The 17,339-nt window shown below is 42.6% G+C and overlaps 1 protein-coding gene across 1 annotated transcript in view; it reads left to right on the top strand.

Moving 5' to 3' along the window:
• The window catches only part of STAT6 (signal transducer and activator of transcription 6), a 335,411-nt gene that overhangs the window by 267,320 nt on the left and 50,752 nt on the right, over window positions 1-17,339 (top strand). Inside the window, exons 10-13 of the mRNA XM_077483561.1 lie at window positions 786-873; window positions 4,325-4,441; window positions 12,583-12,675; window positions 16,663-16,866. Of these exons, the coding sequence (XP_077339687.1) occupies window positions 786-873; window positions 4,325-4,441; window positions 12,583-12,675; window positions 16,663-16,866 (502 nt within the window). The remainder of the gene's footprint in view (window positions 1-785; window positions 874-4,324; window positions 4,442-12,582; window positions 12,676-16,662; window positions 16,867-17,339) is intronic.

Below are 17,339 nucleotides of genomic sequence, written 5' to 3'. Positions count from 1 at the left end.
TAGAAGACACTGAGTAGCGTCATACCTCACCAGTGACAATGGTCCCATCATGGCAACAGGATGCAACTCTCCTTCTCTTGCCTCGCGGAGATGGATTACCATTCCATGTTGCCAGCCCACAGCACAGACACCTCCCCATCCTGGACTGTTCTCACATTGTGCTCCTCTCCATTCAGAAAATGGCTTCTCCCCAGCCAATGGGAACAGAGGGGTGTGGACTGTGGAAGGCAAAGTAGAAACCCAGTACTGGAGCGTGGCTGTGGAGCCCTAGAGCAGATCGGAGCTGGATTTTGTGGAGGATAGGATAATATTACAGGGAGGCTGCATAGGCCCCCTGGAGGTAGGACCGGGGTTGCGATTGTGACCCCTGAAACCCCTTATACTACGTCCATGCCAATCAGCTTCCATGTTTTTTGTCAAAGCTTAATTGAACAAGCCGAAGTTAAAAGTTGATTGGCTACCATGCACAGCTGCACCAGATTTTGGACTCACAAGTAAATCAACCCCATTGTGTCACTCTCTCTTTCTGTGAAAGCTAGCCCCCACCAGCTCCACAGCTGCTTTCTCCATAACATGAGAAAGACAGAAAAATCTGAAGCAATAAGTCCCCTAAGGAGCTCAGATGCAACAATCCTTAGAGATACAAGATGTTGGTGAATGAATAAATGAGGCTATTCTTTTGGAAACCTATTTTTTTTTCATAGCTCAGCAACATGTGGAACACATATAAAACACTCAGAGCTCCCTGTTACACTGCAGAATTCATTCTCTGTTTTTGATTTCAGTGATGGTGCTGGAGAAATAGAAAATGGAAGATCTGTTTTTGAGTTCACCCAAGCCACACGGACATGTGGAGCTGTTTTTAAAAATATGGTATGAATTGAACAAATCAACTTGCCTTGCCATTTTTGTGCTTTGAAAATGCAAGAACTGGCCAGTTCCTTAAATGGGATGAAATATAGATTTGCTAGTCCTAGTGGTATGAATTCTGTATTCTAGTGAATATAATGTGATATATAGGGTACATAGCAGTGTGCTGTGAGTACCCATGTGCTGTGAGTACCCGAGTGCTGTGAGTGCACATGTGCCGTGAGTACCTGAGTGCAGTGAGTGCACGTGTGCTGTGGGTACCTGAGTGCAGTGAGTGCACATGTGCTGTGAGTACCTGAGTGCAGTGAGTGCACATGTGCTGTGAGTACCTGAGTGCAGTAAGTGCATGTGTGCTGTGAGTACCTGAGTGCTGAGTGCAGTGAGTGCACGTGTGCTGTGAGTACCTGAGTGCAGTGAGTGCACGTGTGCTGTGAGTACCTGAGTGCAGTGAGTGCACGTGTGCTGTGAGTACCTGAGTGCAGTGAGTGCACGAGTGATGTGAGTATTTGAGTGCTGTGAGTGCACGTGTGCTGTGAGTACCTGGGTGCTGTGAGCACCCAAGTGCTGTGAGTGCCCGTGTGCTGTGAGTGCCCATGTGCTGTGAGTACCTGAGTGCTGTGAGTACTCAAGTACTGTGAGTGCCCGTGTGTTGTGAGTACTTGTGTGCCGTGAGTGCCCTGTACTGTGAGTACCTGAGTGCTATGTGTACTCAAGTACTGTGAGTGTGTGCCCGAGTGCCGAATGCTGTGAGTATCTGTGTGCTGTGAGTACCCGTGTGCTGTGAGTGCCCGTGTGCTGAGAGTACCTGCGTGCTGTGAGTGCCCGAGTGCTGTGAGTGCCCGTGTGCTGGGAGTACCCATGTATTGTATTGTTGAGTACCTGTATATTGTGCGGTATTAGTGTCAGGAAGCTAGTTGTTAGTTAATTTGGACAGAGTATAATTCCCAATCCCCATTAAATTAGTGGGTATGATGTCCAGCGGGTATGGAGATGCGTCTTGGTGTACATTTTGCGACATGTATGCGTTCCTTGATCATCTGATCAAGGGCGAATACTGCTTCTGTTTCCCTGGAAGCCCAGGTTCTAAATATAGGAAAGCAACTGTCAACTCCGAGAAGAATCTCCATCCTGAAAGAGAGTTGGGATCGTACCCAGCAGGGCCCAGCACAGAGGCGGGTGGAGACAAAGAGGGGCAGTCACCAGAGCAGAGTAGATGGGTGACTGTCAGGAAGGTTTTAATAAAATTGTGCAGCACTAGTGAAAAAATCTCTGCAAGGCTACAGAATTCAAAAAATAATTGTTAGTGTTCATAATGAATAAATGATAAGCAGTAATTATGGCCATATATATATACCGGTAGTAGTAATGTCCGTGAAAAAAAGTCCAAACAGTGAAAATTTGTGATCATGTTAAATGAGACTGGATCAATAGGAAAGGTATAGTGCTTTGTAGCATAAATGCTAGGATAAGTAGATATGAAAGACAGCCACCACCAATTGTAAGAAGGTTTACCAGAACAAATGGACCCAAATAAGCAAACGCCCAATGAGTCGACAAAGCTTGCGGTGTAAACACCAATAAATGGAACATCCACACGTGTAGGTTATGTCAAGATGGGAGATGCCTCCATGTACTGAAGAAGATTCCAAACGGGCACAGCTTAGAAAAAACAATATCCACAAGTCTCGGTGGGATATGTCTTTAACCATATATCGTGCAGTGTAACCTTGAAGGAAACAGAAAACTCCACATAGTGTAAACAGTTAGGTATAATGAATTTAATGTATAAAAATTGGGAGCACTCACATTTCAGAAGAATAAAAACACTCGCTTGTAAAACATCAATATAGGCAACGCAATGACATCAGCAGAGCTCATCCCCTGGGGTGGGCAACTACATGGCAAATGAGGTTTAATTTAATAAAAAATGTAAAATAATGCATATGAGTGGCAAAAATATATACGAATGCAATCTACTCATTAGGGGGAGAACCTCTGGGGGAATCTAGGATGGAAAAGAACCTGGGGGTCCTAGTAGATGACAGGCTCAGTAATGACATGCAATGCCAGACTGCTGCAAGCAAAGCAAACAGAATATTGGCATGCATTTAAAAGAGGATTAACTCCAGAGATAAAACAATAATTATCCCACTCTACAAGACTCTGGTCTGGCCGCACCTGGAGTATGCCATCGAGTTCTGGTCACCAGTCCTCAAGAGGGCTGTGCTGGAACTGGGGAGAGTCCAGAGAAGGGCAACAAAGCTAATAAAAGGACTGGAGGACCTTAGTTATGAGGACAGATTACGAGAATTGAATTTATTCTCTCTGGAGATGAGACGCTTGAGAGGGAACATGATTTCAATGTACAAATACCGTACTGGTAACCCCACAATAGGGATAAAACTTTTCCACAAAAGGGAAATTAAAAATACACACGGCCATTCACTAAAATTGAAGTGGTTTAACCTTAAACTGCGTAGAGGGTTCTTTACAGTAAGAGCAGTAAGAATGTGGAATTCTCTTCCTCAAGCAGTGGTTTCAGCAGGGAGCATAGATAATCAAAAAAACGATTAGTTAGGCAGCTAAACGACCTTAACATACAGGTATATATAAATGTAATACTGACATCAAAGCACACAAACATAGGATGGACTTGATGGGCATGTGTGTTTTTTCAACCTCACCAACTATGTAACTATGTAAGAAGTATCTAATATTTTTTTTTATAGTATCTAATAATTTTAGCTATTGAGCTTTGGGGAATGCACTGTTGCTAAAGTTTGTCGTTCGTTATATGGAGACTGATGTTTGGTTGTAGGGGGTTTCACAATATGCTTTGTCGAGCTCTAGTTGCAACTGCTTTTGTAAGTGGAACTGAGCAAGGTATAATTCCCCTCCAAATGCATTGGCTGTACTATACCCAACCTTTTAACCAAAAAAGACATTTAACCAACTGCTAAGTTGTGTGACTGTCATCCTTATTAGTTTAGTTTTTTCAAGAGTTAAAAAGGGCAACCTAGATCCATAGCACAGCACCAATACTTTGCCAACATTTTACCCACAATAAGGTTTTCCACCAAGCAACTCAACAGTGTTGAGAACCTTTTCAGCAATACCAAAACAATTGCACTGGAAAGGTGTGGTGAGGGAGGAAGCACATGTGTGCATTTACAGTTAGTAGACATGCGCATCGGAACAGTGGCGTCCAATGCAGAACATGGCAGAACATGGCAGGTGCAGTGACACAGTCAGTGGAGGAATGCGTTGTTTAGGTGGCTGTCAGTGAAGTGTGTGGTGATCAGAGGAGCAGTAAATATGCATCATCGATTACTTACCTGCTAGTCTTGTGGCACTGGGGTTTCTGGAAGATAAGCCACAATGGCACAAAACTATGCAGCTAGAGTCAGGTGCCTAATTTTTTCTGCTATGTAACTCCAGTTTTTCTTGATGACAGTTGCTAAAGAAGATAAAGCGATGTGAGAGGAAGGGATCTGAATCAGTCACAGAGGAGAAATGCGCAATACTCTTCACAGCTGACATTAACTTCAGTGGCTCCACTCACATCATTCAGGTAACAAGGTGTTCTGCAGCCCACTATATATTTAAATCCCTCACCTTGTCTGAAAGTAGTCAGATAATTTTATTGGAGGATTGGTGATGCTTTTGATAAAAAAATAAAAAACACTGCAAACAGCAATGATCATGGTAAGTGTAATGCTCCGTACACACGATCGGACTTTCCGCCAACAAAACCATGGATTTTTGTTCGAAGGTTGTTGGCTCAAACTTGTCTTGCATACACATGGTCACACAAATGTTGGCCATCAATTTAGAACGTGGGAACGTGGTGACGTACAAGAGATACAACGAGTCGAGAAAAAGGAAGTTTAATAGCCAGTGCGGCTCCTTCTGCTTGATTCTGAGCATGTGTGAACTTTTTTGCGACAAACTTGTGTACACACGATCGGACTTTCCGACAACAAAGTTTTGATGGCAGAAAATTTGAAAGCCAGCTAAGAAACATTTTTGGTGGAAAGTCCAACAGCAAACGTTCGATGGAGCATACAGTACACACTTTCCGACAACAAGCTCACATCCAACATTTCCTGTCGGAAAATCCCTGTGTACGCGGCATTACAATAACTTGTGGTAACCAATTCTAGTTTGCAAATCTGTATTATAAAAATTTGGGTTGGTTATTATGGGTTACTGTGTTTTATATTATGGGTTACTGTTGTATTCACAAGTCAAAAATCAGTTCTCAAAGCTGGTAAGAAAACATCATTGTAAGTGATAACAGTATTAAATTCTATTTACCAGACCATTTTCAGGGTTCAGTAGAACAATAAAAAGAAAAAATCGCTAACATCTCAGTTTTACTTCCTATAGTTGACTGTATTTTTAACCTATACAGTCATCTGCCTATAGTACAATTATCTGTTTTTAATAAAAAATAAAAAAAACTCTGAATGCTGAATGTTGCTTAATGTAATATTAATTCCAAAAACAAAAATGTATTAAATTAAAGCTTGCCAATCTGTTTGAATATTTAAATTTATAAATGGTTTGGGTCTTTTAAGAATGATTGACTTGCTTATGTATATCATTATATAAGTCTATATATATATATATATATAGACTTTTGTAAAAGAAAACGGAAATAATAAGGGTGAAAATATTGTTTTTATGGTATATGAAGCAAAAGGTTTGTCCAAAGACACAGAGTTTCAGAAAGTTATCTAAAATTATAAGTTATTTCTTTATATTACAATATTTCCTGATTAGGATTATTATTAAGTACATTACATTTTAAACGTATATAATCTATCTACTGGTATATGTAGTATTTGGTTTAGAAGATAGGAAACTTGTATTGTATAAGTTAAAAGGTTTTGCCATCCCAATGGAATATTTTGATTGGAGACGGTTTTGTATTTCAACATCCTGTTGGATGAGGTGGGAGGGAACTTCATCATTCAGAATTTGCGGGCTTTCTGTGGAACAACAGAGCTCAGAGGAACTTTAAATCATCCTTATTTGGGAAAAGGGTGGGGGTTTAGTTGTAGGAGTAGTAAGTTAATAAAAACACAGACCGGTTTTCTTGGGAGCAGACTTGCACTCCGGCAAACATGAGAAGACATTGAAGGAGACTGACAAACTTTCTTACACACACACACACACAAAGATACATTTATACAATCTTCATTTCCAGAAAAGAAGCTTATCGATGCTATTTTATATTCTACCTTTTGACAGTTTTTGTAACATTTTGCTATTTTTATTATTAAATCAATTTTGGAGTTTTTACACAAGAACTGAACGGATTTTCTTGGAATTTTCCTCATCAATATGAATTATTGAAATATAGTTATTAATACAGTAATAACTCAATTTCTACACAATCCATAGATGTTTTCTTTTTTTTTTTACTTGATAATCCAATCAGTAAGGCCTCTTTCACACAGACTGTCCGTTCAGGTCAGCCTGCCAGTTTTTTAGGCGGACCTGAACGGACGCTCCATAGACCTCGATGGAGCGACGGATGTCAGCGGTGACATGCCGGCTGACATCTGACCTGCTCCAATCCAAAAAAAGTGTGACTTAGGAAAAGCCTATTTTTCCATCCGTCTGCAGATCGGATCGGTCCATCATCATCCGATCCCCCATAGGGGAGAGCGGCACTCTGACAGGTCTGTTCCTGCACAGTGTGCAGAGACGGACCTGTCATCTGCCTGCTCAGCGGGGATCGACGTATCGATCCCCCGCTGAGCAGAGCGGGCTTCGTACACGGACACGTCCGTGTGAAGGAGCCCTAAGTCTGTTTATTTTCTGCTAACCTTACCAGCCAAAGCTGTCCAGACAAAGCAGCAATTAAAGGGTTGAGACAAACTATTTCCCACTGACAGGGGTGTTTAGTAATAGTTTGCTGTAGTTACTTGTGGGTGCGGATTACTTGCCCTGCACATTGGGGTACCTTTCTCATAAAAGCCAAATATTATGGTGGTACCCCTTAGCTGAGATTAGAGATGAGCCCTACACTGTGCAGTAGATCCTTATACATGCCCTGCAGCCCCCCCCACCCCAAAGCATCTTGTCCCCATATCGGCTTCCCTGGCCATTGGTTGTCGGGGTCTGTGGGTGGGGGGGTTTATCGGTATCCGGGAGACCCCTTTAATAAGGTGGCCCCCAGATCCCAACCCACCACCCTATGTGAATAAGTATGGGGTACATCGTACCCCTACCCATTCACCTGGGGGAAAAAGTGTCAATAAAAAACACACTACACAGGTTTTTAAAGTAGTTTATTAGGCAGCTCCGGGGGTCTTCTTCCGACTTCGGGGGTCTTCTTACGACTTCTCCGCACTTTCCGATTCTTCTCCTGGGCTCCTCCGCTATCTTCTGCTCTTTTGCCGCTCTTTCGATATCAGTGGCCCGGCTTTCTCCTCCGTCGTCACTGTCTTCTTCTTCATTCTTCTGTTCTTTCGATGTTGACACGACACTCTCTCGCGCTGTAATGCCATGGACACAGTGTGCGGCAACTTATATAGGCATAAGGGGCGGGGTCACTAGGTGATGTCATATGATGACCCCTCCCTTATGATGTCACAGTCCCGGGGCACCCCTTATGCCTATATAAGTTGTCATGCACCGTGTCCATGGCATTACAGCGGGAGAGAGCGTTGTTTGAACATCGGAAGAACAGAAGAAGGAAGAAGAAGAAGAAGACAGCGACGGCGATGGCGACAACCAAGGAGAAAGCCGGGCCACCGCTAGCAAAAGAGCGGCAAAAGAGCAGAAGATAGCGGAGAAGTAGGAAGAAGACCCCCAAAGTCAGAAGATTGACACTTTTCCCCCAAGTGAATTGGTAGGGGTACGATGTACCCCATACTTATTCACATAGGCTGGTGGGCCAGGATCTGGAGGAACCCCTTATTAAAGGGGGCTTCTGGATTCTGATAAGCCCCCCGCCCGCAGACCCAATCAACGGCCAGGGTTGTCGGAAAGAGGCCCTTGTCCTCATCAACATGGGGACAAGGTGCTTTGGGGTGGGGGGGCAGCAGAGCACCCCCCTTCCCCAAAGCACCCACCCCCCATGTTAAGGGAATGTGGCCTGATGGTGCTCGCTCATCCCCGCCCCCTTTCCTGACTGGCAGGCTGCTTGCTCGGATAAGGGTCTGGTATGGATTTTGGGGGGACCCCCACGCCATTTTTCGGCGTAGGGGGTTCCCCTTAAAATCCATACCAGACCTAAGGGCCTGTTATTCCCCTGGAGGGGCATTCCCTCTCGTGCTCGCTGCGATAGGAAAATGTGTTTTTCCTATTGCAGCGAGTGCGAGATGTACAGTACCCTGTCACCGAGAACCAACACGATAGGATCGTGCTGGAAACATTCTCGTGGGCAGGTGCTGTAGATTCTCTTGCATCGCATTTGGTCCGTCAGACCAGCATGCAGACGAATGGGCTTCCCGATAGGAACTTGGTCTGGCAGACCAAGATTTAAAACATGTTCTATTTCTAGGTCTTTCTTCCCAAAAGTCAGACGGAGCCCACACATGATCGAATTGTCTGACGGATTCCGGTCCACCAAACCAAGTCTGCCGGAAAGTCTGACCATGTGTACGCAGCATTAGGCAGACTCCACTTCATAAGGACTCCAATAGGTATGAATCTCCAGCAAAGTAAAGAGACATTTCATAGTGTGGTATGTTCGATTAAAGTTTTAATAAAATCAAGCACACCCACCATGTATAGGATAAAAGCTTGCATGTACATCAATCATAAAAATGGGAATGTTTCCAACTATCAAGATGGCCAACCTCCGTGCGACATCACGTGATCCAGCTCAATCCAACGTGTTTCGTTATAGAGACGTCATCAGGGGCTTGGCCTCACATGTACTCAGTGTCTTATATATAGGACACTATGATCAAACATACTACACTATGAAATGTCTCTTTGCCTTGTTGGAACTTGATACCTATTGGAGTCCTTATGAAGTGGAGTCTGCCTAAAGCCTCGTACACACGATTGGATTTTCCCCATGGGAAATGTGTGATGACAGGCTGTTGGCGGAAAATCCAACCCTTTGTAAGCTCCATCGAACAATTGTTGTCGGGTTTTTACATGGACAAATGTCGGATTTTCCGAGCGTGAGTACACAAGTGCATCGGCCAAAAGTCCAAAGTACAAACACGCATGCTCGGAAGCAAAGACAAGCTGGAGGCGATCGGTCTGGTAAACTAGCATTCGTAATGGAGAATTAACATACATGACGTGGCAAATTATGAAATCTCAAAATGCAGCACACATTCTCTTCTTCTATAATGGGATAATAATGAAGCTGCTTTGCTGGTGATACTAATGGAGTTATTGCAAATTAATTACCGTATATACTCGAGTATAGGCCGACCCGAATATAAGCCGAGGCCCCCAATTTACCCCCAAAAAAACTGGCAAACTTATTGACTCGTGTATAAGCCGAGGGTGAGACATGCCTGTCCATCCCTGTGTGTGTGTCCGTCCATCCCTGTGTGTCCGTCCATCCCTGTGTGTCCGTCCATCCCTGTGTGTCCGTCCATCCCTGTGTGTCCGTCCATCCATCCCTGTGTGTGTGTGTGTCCATCCATCCATCCATCCCTGTGTGTGTGTGTCTCCATCCATCCATCCATCCATCCCTGTGTGTGTGTGTCTCCATCCATCCATCCATCCATCCCTGTGTGTGTGTGTCTCCATCCATCCATCCATCCCTGTGTGTGTCTCCATCCATCCGTGTGTGTGTGTGTGTGTGTGTGTGTGTGTGTGTGTGTGTATGTGTGTGTGTGTGTGTATGTGTGTGTGTGTATGTGTGTGTGTGTGTGTGTGTGTGTGTGTGTGTCCAGCCTACCTTTGTCCCGAGCCTCCTAATAACCAGCAATTTGTTTCATGGAGTTGGGCTTTAAAGGGACTACAGATCCCTATTTGGGATGATCCTACTTTCTTTATGGTGTTATGATGCCCTATAGGGTGAGCCATAGTGCCGGTGAAGAATAATGAATCTTTATGTACACAGGGTTATGGAAGGCATTCGAGGGCACAATAAACACATGTAATCAGGGATTGTTCTGGCCAGAATTATCTGCTGATAAGAGCAAGCAGCCGCATTCTGTAGGCATATGAATTATTAATGTTCCTCTGAAACTCTCTGGCTTGTTCTGAAAAGATCATTTCTTTGTGAGCAAAGGACTGAAAAACACACAGCACACAAGGAAGGGGGGATTTACCTTGCCTCCTTGCCTCCGTCCCGTGCCGTGTCGTGCCTTGCCTTGCCTTGCCCCCGTCCCGTCCCGTCCCGTGCCCTCTTCGTCGGCGGCCATTGTAAAATTCAAAAGCTGCGCCGCCGCCTTCGCCTGTGATAGGCGGAACACTGAATTTCCCAGCAGCCTGTGTTCCGCCTATCACAGACGTCGTATCATCCTCGTCCGTAGTACGAGGATGATACGATGTCCGTGATAGGCGGAACACAGGCTGCTGGGAAATTCAGTGTTCCGCCTATCACAGGCGAAGGCGGAGCCGGAGGCGCGGCTTTTGAATAGAATGGCCGCTGTCTGTCTGCTCGACACGCTGTTCGAGCGGGCAGACAGCGATGACTCGAGTATAAGCCGAGGGGGGCACTTTCAGCCTCAAAAAAGAGGCTGAAAATCTCGGCTTATACTCGAGTATATACGGTAATTTTTTTTCTAGTGATATCAAGAATAATATGATTATGCTTGTTTTTTTGTTTTGTTTTTTGGCGCAAGTTACCACAACACCATTATCTCGTGGTTTTTAAGATCTCCACAATTTTTTTTTATTGTGCATAAAAAAAAAAAATTTGACTTTCTGCCAATAGAACTTAACCAAAAAGTGCATTCTATGCATCCAAAAATATAGAAAATATACCAAATCAAATCATTATTCAACCAAAAAATAACAGCCTTGCGCATGTGTCCTGCTTCTTAATATAGGGGTCAGAAATGCCAAGAGTTGGTGAAAGCAGGGGTTCGTCATCCTGAGATAATTCCGAAAATCACCCGGATTATTCTCCTGGAGCTCCCACAGCAAAGGCATATGACATAATTGGTCACGATTAATAAAGCAACCAATTTTTGGTCCAAGAAATCCTCTTCCACCTGTTCCTGGACTAGACTTGGGTCAAAGCAATAACTCCAATGCCAATAATAAATAACACATTATCTCCTCTGATTCCGCAACAGGGCTGGTTGACGAACAACCATTCAGACACAAACTGAAAAGCGCAAACTGAAAAGTGCGAACTGAAAAGCACAAAATGAAAAGCACGAAATGAAAAGGGCGAAATGAAAAGCACGAATGAACACTCACCAAACTTCTACTAAAACAAAATTAGCAGAAGGTGCCCAAAGGGTGGTGCTAAAGAGCTGAAAAACCACGTAGTACGTCACTACGTTGGTGCTTGTTGGCCGACAATTCCTTGCCGTTTGTATGCAAGACAAAATCCAGGCACACGCCTTCGAGGCAAAAGTCCGAGGTTTTGTCTGGGGAAAATCAGGTTGTGTGTACGAGGCTTTAGTGTGGAAGAGTCCTGATGTCTGGCATCTAGTTGATTGATAACAAGCGCAGTGGCCGCTGTATCTAGTGGTCCACTTTGGATGGTAAGAGTCAATGTGTGCGCACCTGTCGATGGAGGATCTCTCACAAGATTTTCTAGTACCACTTGGATTCCACACTAATTGGACTCTTTTATTTGAACTTTTCTTTTCAAACTATTTTTCAAAATCTTTTAGCGCTGTACTTTTTGTATGTTATATGTTGCCATTCACCACCAGTGTATTGTGTCAGCTGCTTCTATCATTTATTTGTGTAAGTGCCGGTTTATTGCTATTTGTTTGTTATATCATTCAGAATTGATATTTTAATCATCTGAAATGCGATTGGTTGGATTCATTGCAAATTACCATGGATCATTGCCATTTTTTGATTGTGCAAACTGACCCATGTCAGTAACTATTGGCAGGACAATAAACATTCAGGACTTTTAACAGAATAGGTAAAGATGGATAAATAAAAATTGGTACTGCACATTTCATTGTCAGGATATCACATAGGTGATGGATGCAAAAGTGAGCTGCAGCTATGGTGTCATTTTTTATGAATAGTGAATGCATTACAAAATATGAAGTTAAAATGCCCTGTGTGTGTGAAAGATGTTCATAAACAAATGCCGCGTACACATGATCGGAATTCCCGTCGGAAAAAGCTCTGATGGTTTTCCCGTCGGAATTCCGATTGAATTTCGCTCAAACTGTCTTGCCTACACACGGTCACACCAAATTCCGACGATCAATAACACCAAAACATACAACACGTTCAATGACACTATAAAAGTAAAGTTTAATGCTTCCGAGCACACGTCAAATTGTTTCCGAGCATGTGTCGGAATTTTGTGTGTGGGAATTGCATACACGCGATCGGAAAATCCAATAGAAAGGTTTTCCGTCTGAAAAATTAAGAACAGGCTCCCAATCTAAAGTCCGTCGGAAATGCAGACAGAAAAAGACCGATGGGCATGCACACAGTCAGAAAATCCGATGAAAAGCTCCCATCGGACTGTTTGCATCGAAGAGTCCGATCGTGTGTACGCGGCAAAAGGGAAATGTGATCTGTTCTGTAATACCTGTAGGGACTTGTTTAAACCTCTCTTATCTCTTTATCCAGGCTTTATCGCTACCAGTTGTGGTAATAGTCCATGGCAATCAAGACAACAATGCCAAGGCCACCATTCTATGGGACAATGCCTTTTCTGAGATTGTAAGTGTCATTGTGGCTGCACATATTCTAAAAGATCTTTCCTGTTTTCTCCACTATTATTTACTTTTGCTTTAATCCATTTTTTCTATTGGCAAACATTCAACTCTAAATGTTCACAGTAATGCAGTAGGTTAAATACCTTTGGCTGCCCTTTGATGGGCCAATCTTGCAGGCATTTACAATATCTGTCTTATGAGATCACTGAGAGCTGCTACCATAATGAAGACATTGAAAAGATAGTTTAAACATGGGTCATTAAGATATTTCATCATGTTATAAGATTTCTTCAACTAATCCGAGCATGGTATCACTGATGCTGTGATCTCTTCTGTTGCTACAAGAAATCTGTCAGATTGATTGCATTGATTTAATTTTTTTTTTAGTAACCTTATATGAGCATGACTCCTAGCTATCTGAAACATCAGAGCTTTAATATGAGTTCTTTTCCAAGTTTCATTAATTGTAGCATGAATTACAGCCACAGAGAAAATATAATTTTCCTTCTTTGGTTAAAATCGCCCCATCCCAAAATGTCTTATATTAAATAATTAATTGAATAAAATTATCAGAAATAATTGCATTGGGGGGGATGTGAACTATCAGTTCTGGTTAACATCATTTGTATACTGGAGGAATAACATATCCATAATTACATACTGCAATCAATTATTATTATTCCAGTAAAAACCAAGGAATTGAGTCTAGAATGAGCAAAAAAAAGTAACATTATCACTTTAAACTACAATCATTTGGGGTGTATTTATCAAGCAGTGAATGTGATAGTCAGCAAACATTCACTGCAGGTAATTTGATCATTGTAATTTAAAAGACATGCATCAGGATAATTCATCTGTATTGAATGTTTGGTGAATGTCACATTGAGAGCAATTATTACTTATAAATATACAACGTATTAGTATGAAAACAGACTTTTGGCAGTGTCACTGTATATGAATGTAGGAAATTTAACTAAACACTTTGGGGTTGATTTACTAAAGGCAAATAGACTGTGCACTTTGCCAGTGCAGTTGCTCCAGAGCTTAATAAATGAGATAAAGCTTCACTTTGCACCCAATGAAAAAACAAAACAACAAACAGCATTTTTGCTTGCACATGATTGGATGGTGGAAGTCAGCAGAGCTTCTGCACATTTATGAAGCTCTGAAGCAACTGCTCTTACAGAGTGCAACTGCACTTTGCAAAGTGCACAGTCTATTTGCCTTTACTAAATCAACCCCACTGTGTTGTATGTTAGAAAAAAGGTGCAGGTACATTGTTTTGTCCTTTTAAAATAAACAGGCTTCTTTTAAAGGGGTTGTAAAACCCTAGTTTAAAAAAACAAACAAAAAAAACATCTCATTCTTACCTCGACTGTGTAGTTTGTTTTGCAAAGAGTGGCCCTGGTCCTCCTCTGCTGGTGGCTCCTCCCCGTATTGAGTGTCCACATTAGAGAAGCTCTCTCCTTGGTGGACACCTGTGCGGGCACGTTCCTGAGTCCAGCATCTGTGTCCATTCACACAGAATGCAGGACTCGGCCCCGCCTCTGGCGCCGCATCATTGGATTTGATTTGATTGACAGAAGCAGGAGCCAATCGCTGTACTGCTCTCAATCTATCCATTCAGGACACGAGACACCAGCTAGATTGGTGTGCTCGTTCCCGGCAGGTGAAGGATCGGGGTCAGGTAAGTAAAACGGGGGCTCGGAGGGGGCTGACGCACCACAGAAGGTTTTTCACCTTAATGCATAGACTATTGAGGTAAAAAACATGAGGGCTTACAACCCCTTTAAGTGACGTTGTCATGAGAAGTGTTTGGGGCTGCCATTGCTTTCGAAGATATTTGTTTTTTTGTCTATGCCTGCTTTCAATACTTTTGAGTCAAAACCCACAACAAGTGTCAGAAAAATGTCAGGCCGCATACACACGCGGGGACTGTTCGCCCAACTTTGTCCGCTGAACAGTGTTTCGGCGGACAGTCCGCCCGTGTATGGGCTGTCAGCGGACAGTTTCAGCGAACAGTCTGCTGAACAAAGTTTTTCGGAAATTCCGAAAAACTGTCCGCTGAAACTTGGTTTCAGCGAACAGTCCCCTCGTGTGTAGGCTTGTTCGTCAAACTAAGTTCCGCGCATGCTCAGAAAGGATTTACACGCCGAAAGTTGTAATGCAGTGTATGGGACGTCGTATTTTCCGTCCCGTCGTACGTGCCGTTCACGTCATCGCGCACGGTTTCAGCAAACTGTTCGTTCGTCGTGTGTGGGCAAGTCCGTCCATGCTAATTTTGAGCGGACTGTTCGCTGAAACTGTTTGACGGACAAAGTTGAGCGAACAGTCCCCGCGTGTGTACGCGGCCTCAGAATTCCCTATCTCTATGCTTGTTCCAGGTTGGGGACTCAGGAAGCAAAGAAGTATTATATTTATTTATTTATTTATTTATTACAGGTATTTATATAGCGCCATCAATTTATTCAGTGCTTTACACATATATACACATCAGTCCCTGCTCTCAAAGAGCTTACAATCTAAGGTCCCAAACTCACTTTCATACAATCACATACTAGAGGGAATTAACCTTCCGGCATGTTTTTGGAGTGTGGGAGGAAACAGGAGTACCTGGAGGAAACCCACACAGAAAATTAACATACTTAAAGGGGAAGACATCAATGGCAGGCCTCCTAATTTTCATCAAAACAGAGTGACCAACGCAATGCACATTAATTCACATAATACCACGTTAAGATGCATGTGCTAATGCACTGCTGAAAAGTGTGAAGGGGCCCCTAAACAATATTCTGATACTTTAAAGTGTAATGCTACGTACACACGATTGGAATTTTGGTCGGAAAAAGCTCTGATGCTTTTTCCCGACGGAATTCTGATGGGATTTCGCTCAAGCTGTCTTGCATACACACGGTCACACCAAATTCCGACCATCAAGAATGCGGTGACGTACAACACCCACAACGGGACTAGAAAAAGGAAGTTCAATACCCAAGAGCGAATAGCTTCCATCTCGTAGTTGAATCTGAGCATGCATGAGTTTTTGCGCGTCAACATTGCATACACGCGATCGGAATTTCCGATAGAAACTTTTTCCGTCCGGCTGGGAAGTGACGTCACTCATAGACTTACTATGGGGCTTCCATTGACGGCTGCCTCTCCTCAGGCCCCAAATCAAATCAAATCAAATCAAATCAAATCAGGCCCCAAAATCGGGTCGCAAAAAGTCATTCTCTGCTCTAATAACTAATAACATTTTGCGACCCGATTTTGGGGCCACATATCTCGGGGTTACTTATAGCTAGAAACCCCAAATTTGGTATGCAAACACAATAATACTAGCAATACAACATATCCAAATTTGAAGTGTCTAGCACCAAGTGACCCCGAGATACATGGCCCTAAAGTCGGGTCACAATTTTTTTTCGAATGCGGTTGAAATAATGTCGAATCATGTTGAAATCATTTCGAATGCGGTTGAAATAATTTCGAATCATGTCGAATTCATTCGAATTCATTCGTTATATTTCTTTCGTATTTGTTGTAATTTGTTATTTTTTTATTCGGACATTCGGATGCATCCGAATGTCCGAAAGATGCAAAATTCGGCCGAATTTCGATTCGTTACGAAACTAATTGCACAAGCCTACTCTCCTGCACCCGCCTCCGCACTAAAGCCGCCACTGACAGCTGATACTGGGGCCGGACTGGATCAACTGCAGAATAGATAAGTATAGTGATTTTTGCTTCACAGGGTTAGATAGATTAGGTTTAGAATGTGTCAGAGAGCATGTTTACAGTTAGTTAGGTTTTGCTTGAACTTCCACTTTAATACCTACATCTTCAAATAAAATAAAAAAACAATATACATATATATATATATATATATATATATATATATATATATATATATATATATATATATATATATATATTATTTCCATTGGTAATGTGCAGAGATAATTCATAATTCATGTCACTGCTAATCTAGGGAAGACGCCCCTTCTATGTGGAAGAGAAAGTACCATGGAAGAAGATGTGCCAGACTCTGAATATGAAATTTATGGCTGAGGTGGGGACAAAGGTGGAAATGACCCCTATGCATTACGGCTTTCTTGCCCAGAAGATCTTTGGTGACAATGCTAGTTTTGATGATGTTAAAGACCGTATGGTGTCCTGGACTCAGTTTAACAAGGTAACTTTACCTTTTTTACTACAGTCATTTATTTGTTGTTGTTTTTAAAACAAAAGATGATTTACTTATTCTGAATCGAGTACCGGTGAGTGAGAGATGAGCTGCTAAGTGGCATAGTATAGCTAACCTACATCTTGTGTAGTATTGTCAGCACTAAGCATTAAGCCCCATACACACTATCAGAGTTTTTCCTTCAGATTTACCAAAACCATATAATATATCAAACCTTAGGAGTTTCAATTTGTATGCAATCAGGCAGGCCCTTGTACTACATGGTTTTGGTAAATCTGAAGGACAAAATCAGCAGAAAATCTGATAGTGTGTATGTGGCTTTAGAGTTTCCAAATACAAAGGATTGCCCCATCCATCAGCTTTCAGTTATATACTTCAAGCAAACTTGTAAAATGGTCAAGATTCTCGCCAAGGGCGCTGGAGACCCTAGGTACGCCTCTGAATTAAAGTAGACACATGTC

This window comes from Lithobates pipiens, unplaced genomic scaffold, assembly GCF_037356315.1.
Source record: "Lithobates pipiens isolate NorthernLeopardFrog02 unplaced genomic scaffold, aLitPip1_a1.2 Scaffold_16, whole genome shotgun sequence".
In the NCBI taxonomy this organism is placed as follows: domain Eukaryota; kingdom Metazoa; phylum Chordata; class Amphibia; order Anura; family Ranidae; genus Lithobates; species Lithobates pipiens.
This window is presented reverse-complemented; position numbering and strand designations above follow the sequence as displayed.